General features: G+C 42.1%; 1 protein-coding gene across 17 annotated transcripts in view; it reads left to right on the top strand.

Annotated features, from left to right (window-relative positions):
• HMBOX1 (homeobox containing 1) overlaps positions 1-18,532 on the top strand; it is a 128,280-nt gene that overhangs the window by 83,325 nt on the left and 26,423 nt on the right. For all 17 annotated transcript variants that reach the window (XM_054179742.1, XM_054179741.1, XM_054179749.1 and 14 more), the window contains exons 5-6: positions 2,468-2,578; positions 12,964-13,117. In XM_054179742.1, coding sequence (XP_054035717.1) covers positions 2,468-2,578; positions 12,964-13,117 — 265 coding nt within the window. The remainder of the gene's footprint in view (positions 1-2,467; positions 2,579-12,963; positions 13,118-18,532) is intronic.

Genomic DNA, 18,532 nt, shown 5'->3' with positions numbered 1-18,532 from the left:
GAGGCCTTGAGCACAAGCCCTATGAGGAGAGGCTGTGGGAGCTGGGATTGTTTAGCCTGGAGAAGAGGAGGCTCAGGGGTGACCTCATTGCCCTCTACAACTACCTGAAAGGTGGTTGTAGCCAGGAAGGGGTTGGTCTCTTCTCCCAGGCAACCAGCACCAGAACAAGGGGACACAGTCTCAAGCTGTGCCAGGGGAGGTTTAGACTCGAGGTGAGGAGAAAGTTCTTCACCGAGCGAGTCGTTCGTCATTGGAATGTGCTGCCCAGGGAGGTGGTGGAGTCACCGTCCCTGGAGGTGTTCGAGGAGATTGGACGTGGCACTTGGTGCCATGGTCTAGTCATGAGGTCTGTGGAGACAGGTTGGACTCAATGATCCTCGAGGTCTCTTCCAACCTTAGTTATGCTGTGATACTGTGATCAGAGAGGTCCCTGCTGACTGCAGGGGCATTGGACTAGATGACCTTTAAAGGTCCCTTCTGACCTAAAACACTCTGTGATGCTATGATTCTACTATTTTGTATCTTAAAAAGAGGAGTGCTGTAGATAGAGGAAACCATTAAGAAGCTCCACTCTCCTTACAGATCTCTGAAACAGAGAAAGAAAATAATGAAAATCCATAAGCAATGGGTCTTAAAAGTCTCTTCTAGATGTCATGCACTACATTGCTATAGCAAAAAACAAGCTCAGCTGCCTAAGCCATACCTGACACAATAGCTGGGCTTGCAGAATCCCTGTAGAGGTCTCCTAGCCAAAGGGTCTAATGCAGAAAATGCTATGGTCTGCAGTGCCAATCATGAGATCCTTTAGTCAAACAATAATGTACTGAGAACTTGTAGTGTACTTGTTGATTCTCTGTGTGTTGGTGTCCTTTACACAGCTCTGTTTTACAGAAGCAACTTTATAAACTTTGAGGCCTCACAATGGGTCAGATATGGGTATGGCAAGACATGGATTGAATCTTTTGGCTCCTGGACATTGTGTGAAGTAGTTGACATTTGTACCACTTTCTGACAGTATCAGGCAGCCTCTTGTGCAGAATTTGGATTTTCCACTATGTAATTCTTGTTGAAGATACTTAATCTTTGTTTACAATTTCTATCTAGTTGGATTTTGCATTTATTTCTTCTGTTGTCATCCAAACGCTTCACAAACACTCATTCAGTGCAGTAAACTGAAACTAGCAAACAAGTATATGGGGCTGTTACCCATTGATTAACAGGAGCCAGGCAGCATAAACCCAGTGGTTTAACAAAAATCTTATTGGAGTAAACCCAACTGAATATGATGCCTGAGAGTCAGGTTTAATCATTCTGAACTAGCTTCAGTTTTCAATGCAAAAATACCCCAAACCCCTAGCAAAACCCTATCCTAGAAGTGGTAAAACTACAGGGGGGGGTGTTTTTCATAAGTTAAATATGATTATGAGATCTTATAAAACATTGATGCATCTCAAGAGGGGGGAGGTAGTTTAGTTTCAATGTGAAAACCTGCCTTCCACATGCCTCAGTATTATCACCAAGCATGTGGTGGCACAGGTGGTGTTCAAGTGTATTGTTACTTGGAGCACCTCCTAAAACTTTAGTCTCTTGAAGTTCAAATGCTGTTAACCCTTTCTCATCACTGAATAATCCAGTGGAAAGCACAGGAAGTCCTCCTACCTGAAGCCCTGCTTTAGTTATTCAGCAAACTATTATTTTTTTATATATTTTCCCATGAGCCTACAGTTCACCTCCTTGTACGCTTTCAAAGCTCGTGCTTTGTTTAGTTCCATGCTTTCTAATCACTTCTCTTTCTGCACTCATCCTTCATTCAGTGTCAGCCTTTGGAAACAGCTGTATTCACTTCTAGGGCTTTCCCCCTTTTTAGTATTTTCATAGAAATATGGCTTCAAAATATCTGGAATTTTTTGTGCCTAATCTTGCCAGGGCCTTGCATGAATCCTGCTTTGTTGGCAGACAGCTGCCCTTTCTGTTTTTTCTGGCTGTTGTTATAGTGGCTGATAGATGGCTCGCTCTGTTTCTGGGCTGATTTCATCTGTATCACACAAACTGGTTTTGTTTTTGTCCCTTCTTACTCAAGTGTTGATTGGTCATGATCTCTTAACTAATACTATTTATATATATTAGTGGGGAAGGGAGTTGTTCCTATTTCACAGAAGAAGACATTTAAGCATCATGGAACCTGTGGTGAATTCCAGTGAGTGATAGATTTGGCTTCCTAGTTTGCACCCTCTTCGCTTGTGGGTTGATTCTGCTGATTCTAGGATGTACCTTGGCTGCAGCAGGAAATAATAACAGGGAAAAGTTAAAGCAGTTGGGGGCAAGGAGGGGAAGCTTGAACTCTTACTTTTTCTGTGATTAAAACATTCTGAGTTCCTGGACTTTGTAAAACAACACCTTTTATCAGTATATAATATAAACTGTTTTAAATTGGTTGGTTTGTTTGTTTTGTTCTGGTTTTTTACAGGTATCAGTCAGAGCCGGATCTCCCATTGGCTGTTGCAGCAGGGGTCAGACCTGAGTGAACAAAAGAAAAGGGCATTTTACAGATGGTACCAGCTTGAGAAGACAAATCCTGGTAAACAAATACAGCCTAAACATCTCCTGGTTTTTGGGTGGCCTTTTTGGTTTTGTTTTGTTTGGGTTTTTTTAAGAAGCATTTTGTCATTGTTTTTTATTATGGATAATTTCCTTCTTGGTCTTATGTTCTGTATTCCCTCTGGTCAATGTCCTTTTTCAGGAGGGTAGGGTCTCTTCTCACAGGTAATTAGTGATAGAACAAGAGGGAATGGCTTTAGGCTGTGACTGGGTAGGTTTAGACTGGACATTAGGAAAAACTTTTCATCAAAAGATTGGTCAGGCATTGGAATGTGCTGCCTAGGGAGGTGGTTGAGTCACCTACTCTGGATATGTTTAAAGGTGATTTGGATGTGGTGTTTGGGGATATGGTTTAGGGGTGAACCTTGTAGAGTGGGGTTGTCGGTTGGACTTGGTGATCCCAAGGGTCTTTTCTAACCTGAATATTTCTGTGATTCTGCATGGAATATGCACTTTTGCTTGGCAGCAAATAATTTAGAACTGACTTATCCATAACTGACTGTCCAGCTCCTCAGTCACAGTTGCTTTCCCTGTCATCTCACTGCTAGCTGACATTGGGAATCAGAAGGAATCGGTGAAGTTGTAGTTGGCTAACATGAAGTATGTGCCAAGGCTTTTCAGAATGAACAAAGAGAAAACATTAATAACAGCTACATAATGTAAAGTTGTAGCCAAAACCCCATGTTTTAGTGGAAAGAAACTTATAAAGGTTTGGGTTGGATCTCAAGCTCATGAATGGAATTGAATCATAGAATTGTTTAGATTGGAAAAGAACATTATTATCATCAAGGTCAACTATTCATAGAATCATACAATCAACAAGGTTGGAAAAGACCTCAAAGATCATCAAGTCCAACATGTCACCCAAGACCTCATGACTACTAGACCATGGCACCAAGTGCCACATCCAATCCCCTCTTGAACACCTCCAGGGATGGTGACTCCACCACCTCCCTGGGCAGCACATTCCAATGGTTAACAACTCTCTTGGTGAAGAACTTTCTCTGTACCTTGAGCCTAAACTTCCCCTGGTGCAGTTTGAGACTGTGTCCTCTTGTTCTGGTGCTGATTGCCTGGGAGAAGAGACCAAACCCCTCCTGGCTGCAACCTCCCTTTAGGTAGTTGTAGAGAGCAATAAGGTCTCCCCTGAGCCTCCTCTTCTCCAGGTTAAACAATCCCAGTTCCCTCAGCCTCTCCTCATAGGGCTTGTGCTCGAGGCCTCTCACCAGCCTCGTTCCCCTTCTCTGGACATGTTCAAGAGTCTTAATGTCCTTCTTAAATTGAGGGGCCCAGAACTGGACACAGAACTCAAGGTGTGGCCTAACCAGTGCTGAGTACAGGGGCAGAATGATTTCCCTGCTCTTGCTAGCCACACTATTCTTGATGCAGGCCAGGATGCCATTGGCCTTCTTGGCCACCTGGACACAGCACTGCCAAGCATGTTCCTCAGCACCACATCTACATATCTTCTAAATACCTTTAGGGTTGGGGATGCCACCATTGTCTTGGGCAGCCTCTTTCAGGACTTGACAACCCTTTCCATGAAGAAACTGTACCTCATGTGCAACCTAAAACTCCCCTGGCACAATTTGAGAATGTCTCTTACTTTGTTACCTGGGAGAAGAGACTGCCTTCTACCTTGCTAAAAATCTCCTTTCTGGGAGTTGTAGAGGGCGAGAAGGTCTCCCATGAGTTTCCTTTTCTCCAGGCTGAACAATTTTAGTTCCCTCAGCTGCTCCTCTTAAGACCCTGACAGTTACAGAGCTAAGTTGAAGATGGGTCTCTCAATCCCTCTTGCTGCTTCACATCTCAAAATAGATCTTAAATATAAAAGAGAAGTAAAGCTCCTCATTATCTTCAACTAACCAGCAATCTTTAAAATCACAATTGAATTAATTTCCTTGCATTGTTCTTCTCCATAGATTCTGTTTGACCACAGTTCTTATTTTTCCCTTCAGTGGTTTTATTGTAAAGATGAAAATATTTACATTCAATTTCCTTTAAACAATGGCATGATTAAATTAACTGTGTAATTGTTTTAAGGAATTTAAGACTCAGGCTCTCTAATGTGAACTTGGCTTCAATATCAAGAATTCTATTAAGAAAAATTACAGTGAAAACAAATCCTCCAAACTTCTGCTTTGTGTGTAAGCTGAAAATCAAGAGGCTCCAGCTGTCAGTTGGCCTGAGAATACTTCAGCTTAAAATTGGGTGGGTTCTGAATGACAGCTGAGCCTGTCCTTTCTGTTAAGCATCTAGAAAATGGTTTACAAAATGAAAGTGCCAAGGGTTGTAAGCTGGCAAGCTTGCAGGGGGTCTGCAAGAAGCCTTGATGTTGCAGTCTGGAATTGGGACACTAAGGATCAGCAAAGTGACTGGATACAACTGTTTAGTATTAGCTGCTTTGGAAGGCTCAGGTTGTACCCTACAAAGTAACTCTCAGCCATGGAAAGGTTGAACTCCAGCATAGTGAAGAGAACTAGAGATTTTCTGGAGGGTGTGTTTTGGAAAAAATACTCCAAAGCCCTCTGATGATGAAAACTTGTGAGGATCTCTCCTATAGCCATGCATCTTTCCCATGTTGTTTGGAGATGTTTAAGAAGTATTATTCTGTGCTGGGATAAGAGAAGCCTTGTCAAACATAGCACTGAAATCTTTACTTCTTCCTCTTAACCTTCTTTCTTTCCCCACATCCACAAGCTCACATCTTGTGTGTCCTTTTACCCTTGAGAAGGGCCCAAGGAAAGAACACCAGCAGCACTGAAGGTTATGGCTTACATTGAAATTAATTGACTTTAACCTCTACTGTTCTGACACAGTGTCTTGCTGAGATCTTGCTCACTTTTCTTTTTACATACATGGAAAATTTTCTTGTAAAGTACAGGAATGTGTCCAGGTGGGTTTTGAAAGTCTCCAGAGAAGACTCCACCATCTCTTTGGGCAGTCTGTTCCAGTGCTCTGGCACCCTCAAGGAAAAGAAGTTTTTCCTTATGTCTTAAGTAAAGCCTCCTGTGTTCCAGTGGGTGCCTGTTTCCACTTCTGTTACTGGGCACCACTGAAAAGGGTCTGATCCCATCCTCTTGACGTCCACCCTCCTGCTATTGATAAGCATTGAAAAGATCCCCTCTCAGCCTGCTTTTCCCCAGGCTAAAGAGCCCCAGGTACCCCAGCTTTTCCCTGTAGGAAAGCCTCCAGTCCCCTTGTCATCTTTGTAGCCCTTAGCTGGACTCTGCAGTAGTGCCCTGTTTCTCTTGAACTAGGGAGCCAGAACTGGACCCAGTAATCCAGATGCAGCCTAAGTAGGGCAGAATAGACCTGCTGGCCATACACTTCTTCATGCACTACAGAATACTGTTGGCCATCTTGGCCACAAGGGCACATTGCTGGCTCATGGTGAATTTGTTGTCCACTAGCACTCTCAGGTTCTTCTCTGCAGAGCTGCTTTCCAGCAGGTCAGCCCCTAACCTGTACTGGTGCATGGGGCTATTCCCCACTAGGTGCAGGACCTTGCACTTGCCCTTGTTGTAATTCATAAAGTTCACCTCTACCCAGCTCTCCAGGCTGTCTAGTTCTCACTCATAAAAACAGCAACTCCAGCACTTCATCTTGCTGGTCTGTCTCTTTCTAAACAGTCTGTGGCTGTCCATGAGAGCATCCCAGTCATGGAAGCTGTCCCACTGTGTCTCTGTAACTGCTATGAGGTCATGGCTCTGCAACCACACCCACACCTGGTAAACAGGCGTTTCAGAGGGGCAGTTGAGTAAGGTTTCCCTGGAGGGGTGCAGGAGGATCCACCATAGTCATACACATACTTCAGGTAGTTGGCCTTCTTGCTCTCCACTTAGAAGGAAGCTAAGGAATGTTCACTGCTGTTCTGGTTGGCTTGGCTTATTCCCTGATTGGGTGGGATGGCATGAGCATCTCTTCAAAGAAAAGATCTTATACAGCATTTTAAAGAAGTTTAAAAAGGCAAAATGGCTTCTCTGCCTATGCCAAGTGATTATTTGGATGCACTTAAATGCTTTTTAGAACCAAATAACATTTGATTTCACTTCAGAGGCTGAGGTGGTGGGAGAAACCCTTAGTTTTCCTGTAACTGTTGGAAAAGTCTATTTGAGGGAAGTGGTTCTGTCATTTATTGTGGGATAATCCACTGCACTGAATTAGTTCCATCTGCTATATTGCAGGTCAGACTGGCTAGCCAAGAGACAGTTAATGTGCATATGTGCAAGTGTATACAGAGTATTAAGAAAGGTATAAACTTTGTCCAAAGAATCTTGGATTTAAATCACTGCTAAAAAAACAAATTGGAGCCCAAGTTTTGGATACTACTTAAATAGTATCCTGTGATTAGTAGACTCAACTAGCTGTTCTGCTGCCTTCTTTAACCTCAGAACATGAGGAAATCAGTAGAGCCTTCTGCCACGTTCACAAAGCAGTGACATCACTACACTCTCTAGAGTATAAGAGATTGTCTTTCTTTGAAGACATTTAAGTGATTAAATGACTGACATGTCCTTATTTGCTCACTTACTGGGAAGTGGCATTTGGCTTTCTCTTCTCATATGCCCCATTTTTTCCAATTCCAGCTGCTGGGAATAAAATCTCAATCCTTCTCCTTTGAGTGATAGGGTCAGGTCAATCTGTGCAGAGCACCTACATGTTTGAGTTAAAGTGAGGTCTTTGGGCACTTTAAGTTTACCCATGCCTGTAATTTCTTATTTTTGAAAAGTTTAACTCCATTTTCTGACTGAATTTGCATAGTAGTGGAAAGAAACCTTGCTTGAAAGTCAGACAGTTTTAAATGAGTAGGACCCCAGCTATAATCAATTTATCATCTATAAAGAAAGAATCGTTGTTATGTGAGAGAAGGACTGAAGATTGCTTGGCAGAAGTGTAGTCTTTCCTTGGCTCTGCCACTTTTTCTGTACGACTCTTAGCAAATTAGAATGGAATGGAATGGAATGGAATGGAATGGAATGGAATAGAATAGAATAGAATAGAATAGAATAGAATAGAATAGAATAGAATAGAATAGAATAGAATAGAATAGAATAGAATAGAATTAACCAGGTTGGAAAAGACCTTTCAGATCATCAAGTCCAACTTATCACCCAATACTATTAATCAACTAAACCATGGCACCAAGCACCCCATCCAGTCTCTTCCTAAACACCTCCAGTGATGGTGACTCTACCACCTCCCTGGGCAGCACATTCCAATGGCCAATCACTCTTTCTATGAAGAACTTCTTCCTAACATCCAGCCTAAACCTCCCCTGGCATAGCTTGAGACTGTGTCCTCTTGTTCTGGTGCTGGTTGCCTGGGAGAAGAGACCAACACCTACCTGGCTACAACCTCCCTTCAGGTAGCTGTAGACAGCAAGAAGGTCTACCCTGAGCCTCTTCTTCTCCAGGCTAAGCAACCCCAGCTCCCTCAGCCTCTCCTCACAGGGCTGTGCCCCAAACCCCTCCCCAGCTTTGTTGCCCTTCTCTGGATGTGTTCCAGCAAGTCAACATCTTTCCTAAACTGAGGGTCCCAGAACTGGACACAGGACTCAAGGTGTGGCCTAACCAGTGCTGAGTACAGGGGCAGAATGATTTCCATGCTCCTTCTGGCCACACTATTCCTGATATTATTTCACCTCTGTACCTTTCATTCCCATCTGCTATGTAAAGATGAGACCATGACTTGCCTGCCTTGCCTGTGAGGTCCTCACAGCAAGGACTATCTTTTGCTTTGCTTATATATTGCACCCAGTTAAGTGTTTATAACAATATAAGGGACAAAAGATGATTTATAAATGCATCAAATGATATTGTCTTTTTCTTTTTCCAAAGCAAAATGGTGCTGTGTCACTTTAAATCATCTACAAGCAGTCTTGCTTCTGCTAACCAAAGAACTTTGTATTGTGGAGCTTTAGGGCAGTTTGAAGATGTTGCTGTTGAGATGTTACTCTTATACAGAAGAGACTCAGCAGTTCCATCATGTTTATTCTTTGCCAGCTTGCCTTGGTCTCTTGAATATGCTGTTTGTTGTTTGCTTGAGTTTGATTGCTGAGTTGCATGGGTACTTTCTGTATTTCTCCTATCTTGGGTGATGGGTATTCAGGCAACAGCAGGCTGGAACATTGCAAAAGAAGCAAGTCTCATGGAATGGAGAACAACCCATTTTTCCTACTGTGTGCAACTTTTTGATCAATGTTTTCCTGGTAGGAGTTATGTTGGAGTTAACAGCAATGGTGTGAATTCCAGTGTACTAGCGGTTAGAGGCTTTTCTGGAAAGAGTTGCCAATTAGGGTGAAAAGCAGGGGGTTTTGTCAAATGGGAGAAGTCAGTGCTAAATGTTTGTGTTTGAAAGGTCTTTAATCCAATTAATGGGAATGATTTTCATTTAGATCAGACTTGTCCTTGGGTTTTTTTTTTCCTTCTTTTTTCCTTTTTTTTTGACAGGCACACATCTCTTGTGTTTTATAGAGAACTAAGAGCATTTTGGCAGTAGATAAATAGTACATGTTTCAGATGCCAGTATATGAGAGCATAGATCCCTGTAATATACTGGGGGTTTTTTGTTAGGGTTTTTTTCTCATAGCCCATGGGTTTTAAATAGATAAACAATTATTTTTATGTTGGTAGTTGTTAGCCTGGTCAGTGTGGCTGGTGCTGGGCCTTGTTCAATGTGAAGAGTCTGTTATTGAGTAACTTCAGCATGTCTGTGGCCTCAGTGTGTTACAAACTGAAGCTGACACCTAGAAATGATGTGTTGAAGTTACAGATGGATATCCATTTAGGCTGGATATTTGTTTCTGCCAGTCTTCTGTAATAGGAAGGTAGCTGTGTTCACCTTGGAGAAAGGTAGTGGTCACAAAAGGAAGGTAGTTATTATCAAGATGTAGCATCTCCCTTTGCCATTCTTGTTTAGCTATAAGAGAAGAGCCTTTACCAAAAAAAAATCCTAGAAAACCAACCCCCCAAATCAAGGGCTGGATATCCCACAAGATTTGTGCTGGAAATGTGTTGTTGATGATTTACTATTTTGCAGAGCTGCAGGGAAAATAGTGCCCACTCTGATCCTTCCCATCCATGGAATGAGCTCTTTGGGGAACCTTTAGCTGTGCAGGCTGCCAATTCAAATCTAGCCTGACTCAGTAGTAACTGAAAGGTGTTTATCATGTGATCTCAGGTCACTCTGGCTGAAAATAAAGTGTGACATCTGTTCTTATCAGTATAGGTACATGCTGCAAAAGCTTGCTACTAAATGAGTTTTTGAATCTGGGAGATGGCCTGAGGCTTGCTCCAACCATCCTACACATTGCCCCTGTATGGCAGGGCCTCTCTTGAGACATGTGATGTGGATCAGCAGTTGCATGTGATGCTTTTAAGAGCTAACCTCTTTCTTCAGGATAGTGTCTGGGATGTGCTGAGAGATGGCAGGCTTTTCCATGAGGAATTTGGAGTACTGAGAGAGAGCTGCATTCCAACCAGAGAGCATCTTTCTTGCTTCCTCTCCCCAAACCCCACCTGTAGCATCCCCAAAGTCATGCCCAGCAAAAAAGCAAAAGCTGGCTTGCACAAAGAAAAGGCTGTGTTGCTGCAAAAGATTTTCACTGCTGGCAGGTAGTGAGGCACATTGCTTTTCATTTTCCTCTGCAAAAGGAGCTCTTCCCAAATGGTTCACCTCTGTACCCTTTATTGATGTCTTGCTTTTTGATGCATATGCCGAGCTGAAAAATCTCATCATGCATTTGCTCCACTCATTCTGCTCAGGAGAGAAGTTTTGCTTCTCCTTAAAAGCTGGTTCAGAGGTTTGTAAAAAGCCCTAGTAACTAGGATGTAACTTAGTAAGTTGTAAAGACGTATAGCTGGGTGGTGAGAAGATTGCAATGGAGCATTGCAACAGGAGAACAAACAGCATCCCCAAGCAGGCACTCAGTTGAGGGGGATGAAGAAAAGCAGCATAGTTAACTTATCAAATGTCCTCTGCTTTTGCCGCTCATACATCCAGGCACATTTTGGGCCTTTGTATGCACTCAGATGCTTCTCTTTTTATGTGTGCGCAGAGCCAGTGATGAGTACTTGCTTGTAATTCTCAGCATACTTCTCTCTTACCTGCTGCTGCTATTGATGTTACCCCATAGACAGGAGAAATAGCTAAATTGATGTAGCAAGGCTACTAAAACAAAGCATCTTACATTCAGTGAACATAGCGGTTGCAGGAGCAAATTTATGCTTTAAATGAAGGATTTCTTTCAACCTTTGTCTGAAAAATCTCAGGCAACTTTAATGGAAGTACTCTGCAGCTCTTCCATTGATGTTTGTAATCACTGATATTCCTCTCCTCTCCCTGTGAAATGAAATTATAGAATCATAGATCCTGGAAAATTATTTTGGTTGGAAAAGACCTTAAAGACAATCAAGGTCAACCGTTGCCAAGTCACCACTAAACCACATTCCTCGGTACCACATTTCCACATCTTTTAAATCCTTCCAGGCATGCTGACTCCACCACTTCCCTGGGCAACTTGGCAAGCCTTTTCATGAAGAAAATGTTCCTCATGTCCATCCTAAACCTCCCCTGGCACAACTTGCATCTGTTCCCTTTTGTCCTGTCACTTGTTGCTCGGTAGTAGTGGCCAACCTCCGACTTGCTAAAACCTTTCAGGGAGTTGTAGAATGTGAGAAGGTCTCTCCTAAGCCTCCTTTTTTTCCAGGTAGGGAAAGTATATTGTTGAGACAATGCAGAGAAAGCTGTTTTCTTGTCCTATTCTCCCCCATGTCTAAAAATTTCATTTTAAAAAGTTTTATAGTTTTTTGAAATGTGTTTAAAGCTTAGCCACTGCTACTGATGCAGACCCCTAAACTGCAAGAACTAGAAAGATTAGATAAGGAACTTTCCTTGAAGTGGCCTCCATTAAATTGGCAATATAGGGAATATTTCATGTGTCAATAAAATGAAGTAATCTGTCTAGGCTCGTTAGCTGGGAATTAGTAAGAGTCACGGTCTGTTGTGCATGCAAGGCAGAGATTGTGGGCTTCACTTCCTATAGACCTTCTCCTGGGTAAAATTGCTAAATGATTTTGGGCTCCACTACTTAACACAGATGCAAGCCCCTGGCAGGAAGGAAAATACTTATTGTGCATTTCTGGAAAGGAACACAGCCAAATGCATAAATAGCTCATTTCTTGCTTTTTAACTGCAGGAATTTGCTTATTGGTTAAACTCCTGAGTTCCTTTAACCCTTTTACTCTGTTTTAAATTAAACAAGCAGTGTTGTTCAACTAACACTGTATGCTTTTATGATTAAATCCTAACTGTTCTGGGCAAATCAGTGTGCCTAGAGGGGTTTGCTGTCTCAGCCCTGCTTTTACTGTGCACAATACTGTATTCTCCTGTGAGCAGAGCTGCCTGCTCCTCTTGGATTTGTCCAGGCTGGTTCAGTGCATGAATTCCAGTTGAATTCAGAATGCATAGGGGATATAGGTGGTGGTTTATCTTTTCATGTGACTGGGGATTTTTTGATTTCTTGCACACAGGAGTAGCTGTTTCTTCCCTCCAGGGGAAGTCTCTGAGCACAAAACTGTCCTTCAGAACATACCCTGTTTTATGATGTCCTATACCAGGTTCCCATCCTCACCAAGGGATGTATGAACACTCAGTCGCCCTGTGTGTCTTGATTTATCTTGATTTATTAACTGAGAGGCTGTTGTGGAAAGAATCAGGGGTAAGTTTCAAAGGGCCTTTCCTGAAGGCATTGTGCCAAATCCTGTCTCTTGCTTGATGCTTTCCAGCTCAGGCTTCTTGAAAGGAGAAATATATCCTTAGAAGGGGGACAGAATAGAAAAGGTGTGGTGTTACTCTGCTTTCAGTGACTTTTAAAAGGAGAGCTGGCACTCAGGAGCCTCTGCATGGGTCACAGAGTGTGTTTCTATCAGTGGAGCTATTTCAAGTGTTTACTCTCCTCCTTGGACATATGAAAATACCTTTGGTATAAATTTACATTTGGCTTCCTGAGACTGTTGTACAATTAAATAGAAACCTGCTATTTTCCATTTCGTGGCAGAAGAGGTAGCAGCACAACCTAAATAAATCCCAGTGGGGATTTATTACACCCTTTCTGTGGGACACTTTTTTCTACTTGTGGAAGACAGAACAGCTTTTCCTAAGCAGCTATCAGCTCAGTTATGGAGGTTGAAGATGGGAACCCTAGCTGGTTTTGTGTTATCTTTAAGGTGTCTTTGTTGATAATGTTTCACCTTTTTAGTTTGAATGGTTTCATCATCTGTTTTGTCTTTTTTTCATGAGCAGGAGTGTGAAAATGGCTATGATATTTAATCCACTAGGAAACACAGTATTTATTATTCTTAGGGGCTACATTAAGCATGAGACCTGCTCCTATCCCAATAGAAGAGCCAGAATGGAGACAGACACCTCCCCCAGTCACAGCTACCTCTGGGACCTTCAGACTACGGCGAGGCAGTCGGTTCACATGGAGAAAGGAATGCCTGGCTGTTATGGAAAGGTATGTCACTTGGGGATTACAGAGATGGGCCTGTTAAAGCCAGTACAACTCCTGCTGTGCTGGACACCTGCTTCATTTCCATGGATGTGTTTTAGCATCATGCAAATCAGTAACAGTGTAATCTTTTGATTAGGAGGAGCTATTTTACTGCTTCTCTTATTTAAAAGAATGTTACAGTGCTCTGGACAACACCTCATTGTTTTGTAGCCTCTAACACATCTTGTCCTCAGCTCAGCTCAGTCTAAGGGCATTGGTGTTCAGCTCTTCCTTTGCTTTTGCCGAAATCTTTTTATCTAGCTTAATCCAGGCTCTGTCTTGGTGCAGGGTCTGAACACCCTTTACATTCCACATAACTCCTTTTCCAATTTACTCATTTGTCTTCACAATAGATCATCATTTTATAGCCGAGATGAGCATTTTGGCAGCGCTCTAATTGTTCAGGACGCAGAACTTTGCCTTGCAGGCAGTAGATTCCTTGTCCTAAAAGGCTCTTACAGCCCTTTTACATGAACTGGGAACTGTGCAGACCAAAGTGGATCTTTCAAATACATATGCAGAGTGGCAGGTGATCATTAGAGCTCCCAGCCCTTCAGTCCTGCAGAGACGAAGCACTCTCTATACCTGGTCTCCTGGCTGCCTGTGTGCTTTGCCTTTCCCTCTGCTTACAGTAACGTCTCTTTTGTGGGTAATACTGTGTAATAGAAAAGGACTGGTGAACTCAGATGTAGTTTAGGGATGAATGCTGTTTCTGTTAAGGGCTAAATGGCTGGGAGGAGTTTTCTTCGCTGAGTGTGTGAGGAACCTCCTTTCCATGAAAACACCGGATGACTCTGTGTGTGTGCTACAGTCTTCTGGTTTGTAACTCCATCTAGTCCTTGGCCAGCAGGTTTTTAAGATGTGCCTTTGCCATTTCTGTAATGCTTCTCCTTCCTCTTGCTGGCCCAAGGTATTTTTGGAACCAATTAACTTTTGCCTATGCCTAAGCCAGGACTGAAATACTGAGCTCCCTTAGGGACCCAAGCCTCTTTACATATAAGATGGGCGTAGTTCTGTGTAGCCACAGAGCATCACAGGGTCTTTGCAGGACTCAGACCAGTAACTAAATATTTGTTCCTTTGTTCTGTCCTGTCACTGCACTGATATTTTCATCTTTGGCTGAAGGTTTCCACAAAGGAAATAATGTTTAAAATCTGTTCTGCTTTGCTAGATCCAACTAAGACAAAGTGCAGAAATCTCATTCTCTAGAACAAGGTGGGGTGGTTTTAAGCTAAAAGAGGAGAAATTTAGACTAGATTCAAGGAAGAATTCTTTCACACTGAGATTGGTGAGGTACTGGCCTAGGTTGCCCAGAGAGGTGGTAGATGCCCCATCCCTGGAAACATTCGAGGTCAGGTTGGACAGGGCTCTGAGCAACCTGCTCTAGTTGAAGCTGTCCCTTTTTACTGCAGGGGATTTGGACTAGATGGCCATTGAAGACCCCTTCCTACTTAGGGCATTCCATCATTCTGTGTTTCATAATACAAGGGTCTGTGTTTTTTAGTGTCCCTCTCCACACAGACAGTATAGGGTCTTTAGCACTTTAAAATGCTTGTATGACTGATTATGAAGAATGACAGAACTGCTATAGCTCAGTGTACCTTCAGGACAGTCTTATCTTCTTATTAACCCTCTGTGTGTGATATAGTTGTCCTGCATCAGAATTAAGAGTTCTTTGAGCCATCAGCATTTTACTTCTTGGTTTCTCTCTGGCCTAAAGTGCAGTAACTGCTATTATTTGAATCATGATAGTGCCTTAGACCCCATTGTACTAGGTCCTGTACACAGAGCAGGAAAAGAAATCTAAACAAGCTTCCTCCTTCAATTCTCTCCTAAAGCCAGTCTCTTCTGTGGCATTAGTGATGCTTGCAAGTCAGACTACCTGTAATGCTTTGGTATGTGTCTGTTAGAAAGATGAGAGACTTGGTTTTGCATATGGAAAGAAGCAAGTCATTGGAAGTCATAGAGGCTTCTAACTGGAAGAAGCTACATTGAGGTTAGGCATTAGGAATAGATAATTCACCATGAGTGAGGTGAAGCACTGGAACAGGTTGCCCAGAGAAGTTGTGGAGGCTTCAACCCTGGAAGTGCTCAAAGCCAGGTTGGATGAGGCCTTGTGCAACATGATCTAGCAGAAGGTGTTTGCCCCATGGCAGATGGTTTGGAACTAGATGATCTTCAGATTCCCTTTTAACTCAGACCAGTCTGTGATTCTGTGGTTCTGTGATCATCCAGTTGTGTGTACAGATACATAATCATTTGATCTGATTTTTCATTACCCTCTTTCTTCTCTGTCGTTCGTGGTTTCGTTGCTGTGTCTTGTGCTCTGTAAAGTCTTTGCTGCTGGGGTTGTTAGGCTTGTTTTTGTGTTTGGGTTGTTGTTTCCTTTGTATTTTGCTGGTAAATGGAGATTTCTGCCACATTGCCTTAATCCTGCCTTTAATATTAATTTGCAAAGCTCTTTTTGGGTCACCACAAGCAGTGAATTTCACAGCCTTGTGCATGGATGCTGGAAAGTATGGTTGAGGAGTTTGACTGGAGGCAAGAACACAGTAAACTTGAGCCATGGTAAAAGCTTTGTAGGGCAGTAAAACCACACATAAAGCAAGATTGGAATACAGTTGTTTAACTGTTAAAGCTTTAATAGGCCTAGTTGAGCTGTAAGGATGAGCTGTTACATGTGACAAATTTTGAGAGAGTGGTAGGAAGACACTCTCTTGGGAACCTAGGAAGATGTTAAATAATTTCACTTGAAAGTTAACAGTCTTCCAGGCTTGTCCATAATATGACTCATAACTGGATCCAGGATGAAGGTAGCCAGACTCCTGGCTGAATGGCCAAACAGATCAGGTTCACTTGGTGCCACAGGATGAGGAATAAGCATTTGACCCACTAAAATGGTGTTTGGCATCGCATGTGGTCTCTAGTAATTGTCTTTGAACGATTAAGTTTTGACTGTGAGTGGAGGTATCTTATGCAGGTTGATTATGTTCCTTAATTTTCAAGTTTCATTGCACTGTATTTCTCTGTCCTTCAGCTCCTTGGTGCACCAATGGTGCATGAGAGGATTTAGAGATCCAGAAGACAATTCCATCTCATGAATTCAACTTGTATTAGGGCCATATGCGCCTTCCTCTCTGGCTACAAAAGGGTAGCCTTCTGCAATTAAACCTAACTTTGGTGATTTAGTTAAGTGGAGGAGCCTTCTGCAATTAAACCTAACTTTGGTGATTTAGTTGAGTGGAGGAGCCTTCTGCAATTAAACCTAACTTCGGTGATTTAGTTAAGTGCCTGAAGAGAAGAGGCTTGAGCCTAGACCTTAATGGAAACTCTTGCATAGAAAATGCAGAACTACTTCTTCCTATATACTTCAGAAATGTTGATCTGAAGCTGCATAAGTATCTTTTGGGTGAGGATCAAAGTCTTGGGCTGCCCTATCAGTTAATTGTGGTATGTGCTTTTGAATTAGATGCAGTTGGTAAGAAATGCAGTCTCTAAAAGTCAGTGTGTCAAACCAGCTGAGAGCACTTCAAGGAAAAATCTAAATTTGATTGCAAAAATTAGGCAGATTTGCTCCAAGGAACAGACTCTCCAGCTGAAAGTGCACAGCACCAGTCAGGATTTGGACCGTGAACTGAATGAGAAAGGTGAGGGCTGAAGGGCTAACTTCTCTTTCTAAACAAGATGTAACTCAACAACAACAACAACAACAACAAATCCAGTGTAATTAATTATCATATTGCTGCCATCCTGATATAATTAACATTACAGTTAGGGCCAGCACATAGGCTTAAACGTCCAGTGTCCATAAGTGTCTGTATATAGGGTATGTGTATTAAATAAACTAATTGGTTTACACTGTATTTCCAGACCACTGCTTGCATTCTCTAATTCAATTCTCCAATCTTTACTGCTTTTTTGGAAATTCTCCCAGGGTAGTTTATTAGTCCTAGGCTTAGATTTTGGACAATAGCTTCAGGTCCCTCTCTTTCTCCCTCTCTCCTGTTTTGATTATTTGTTTGATTGATGCTTTGGTTTTAATTTTTTTTTTAATTGGTTGGTTTGTGGTTGTTGTTTTTTTTTTTTCCTAAATATCTGTCCAAATATTTATGCTCTGAAGGTTAAGAGAAGCAATAATTCCAGAAAGTAAAGTTCCATATTTAACTGCAGACTAGGTGTGGTTCAGACAACTGCAGTGCAAGCTCCCTCTTGCTGCTGTGCTAGTGATATCAACCTTGACCTGTTCTCTTCTTGAGTCTCCTGCTCATGAAATATTCTGAGTTTTGTGTGTGGTGATGTTGTTGTGTGGCTTTACCCTCCTTTGGGAATAGAACTAAAACTACTACAATAGTCCTGTCTGTGAAAACCCGAGGTTAAACTTGAAAGTCTGTTTCTGGTTCAGTTTCATGTTCTTCCTTGTGTCTTGTCCCAAAGATAATTTTCCCCCCCCTCTTCTCTGCTTCTTCTTTTCAACCCTTCTCATTAGAACTATGAAATTGAAAATTCCCTTAGGGTTTTCTCTCTTTCTTTTTCTTGAAGCTATGTTATTTTGTCAGGTTTTTGGTTTTGTTTTAATTTATTTTTAAGTTATTTGTGCTTCTCCTAATCATATGTTGGAGTTGAGGTTTATCTTCTTTTTCAGGCAAGAACCCATCTATGATTGGCAGCAGGATCAATGACTGCATACCCGTTTTAAAGCGCTTTTGTTAAGTGTCACTGAAGACTGGGGGGGAGAGTCGAGTGTTGTTTTTTAAGTATATGCTTTATCCAAAGACTAAATTAAAATAATTATAAATTCTGCTCTAAACAAGATGAATAATTCATCAGTTGAAAGTATTTTGGTTTATCTAGGGAGTAGGGACTTTGCTTTCTGGTTGAGGGTTATTTGGTTTCATTTTATGAGGCTTAGTTTTTTTATTTTAACAGTTGTCTGTGCTCTTGGAGCATCCTTTTATAAAGATATACTTAGATTAAATAAAGTAGTTGATAGAGATACCAATTATACCCATTTCAGAGATGGCAAAGCAGAGTCAGGTATCTCACTTGGCTTTGTGATCCATGGCAACTTTATTCATAAGAAAATGGGTTTAGATTTCTGAAGATACTGAGGGTATAGTTTCATGATATAGTTGAGCTGAATTAACAGTTTGTCACCATCTCAGCCTTAGGTGTTATCCTGTCTCATCGCCCTTCTCAGTTCCTCCTCCTCAGTTTCCCTGCTCCTTCCACCCTGCATTGTGCCAGATATGCTTCTTGTCTGATTGAAATACCAGCCAAATCAGCTTGGTTCAGAAAAAGTAAATCCTTTTCATTTCCCCCTGCCTTTTCTTGAATTGGTCCAGCTCTCTGCACAGTAAGGATGTGCAGGAGCTGGCGCAG

Source organism: Dryobates pubescens, chromosome 3 (genome assembly GCF_014839835.1).
Source record: "Dryobates pubescens isolate bDryPub1 chromosome 3, bDryPub1.pri, whole genome shotgun sequence".
Classification (NCBI taxonomy): domain Eukaryota; kingdom Metazoa; phylum Chordata; class Aves; order Piciformes; family Picidae; genus Dryobates; species Dryobates pubescens.
Note: the sequence above shows the minus strand (reverse complement) of the source record. Positions and strands in the feature narration are given on the sequence as shown.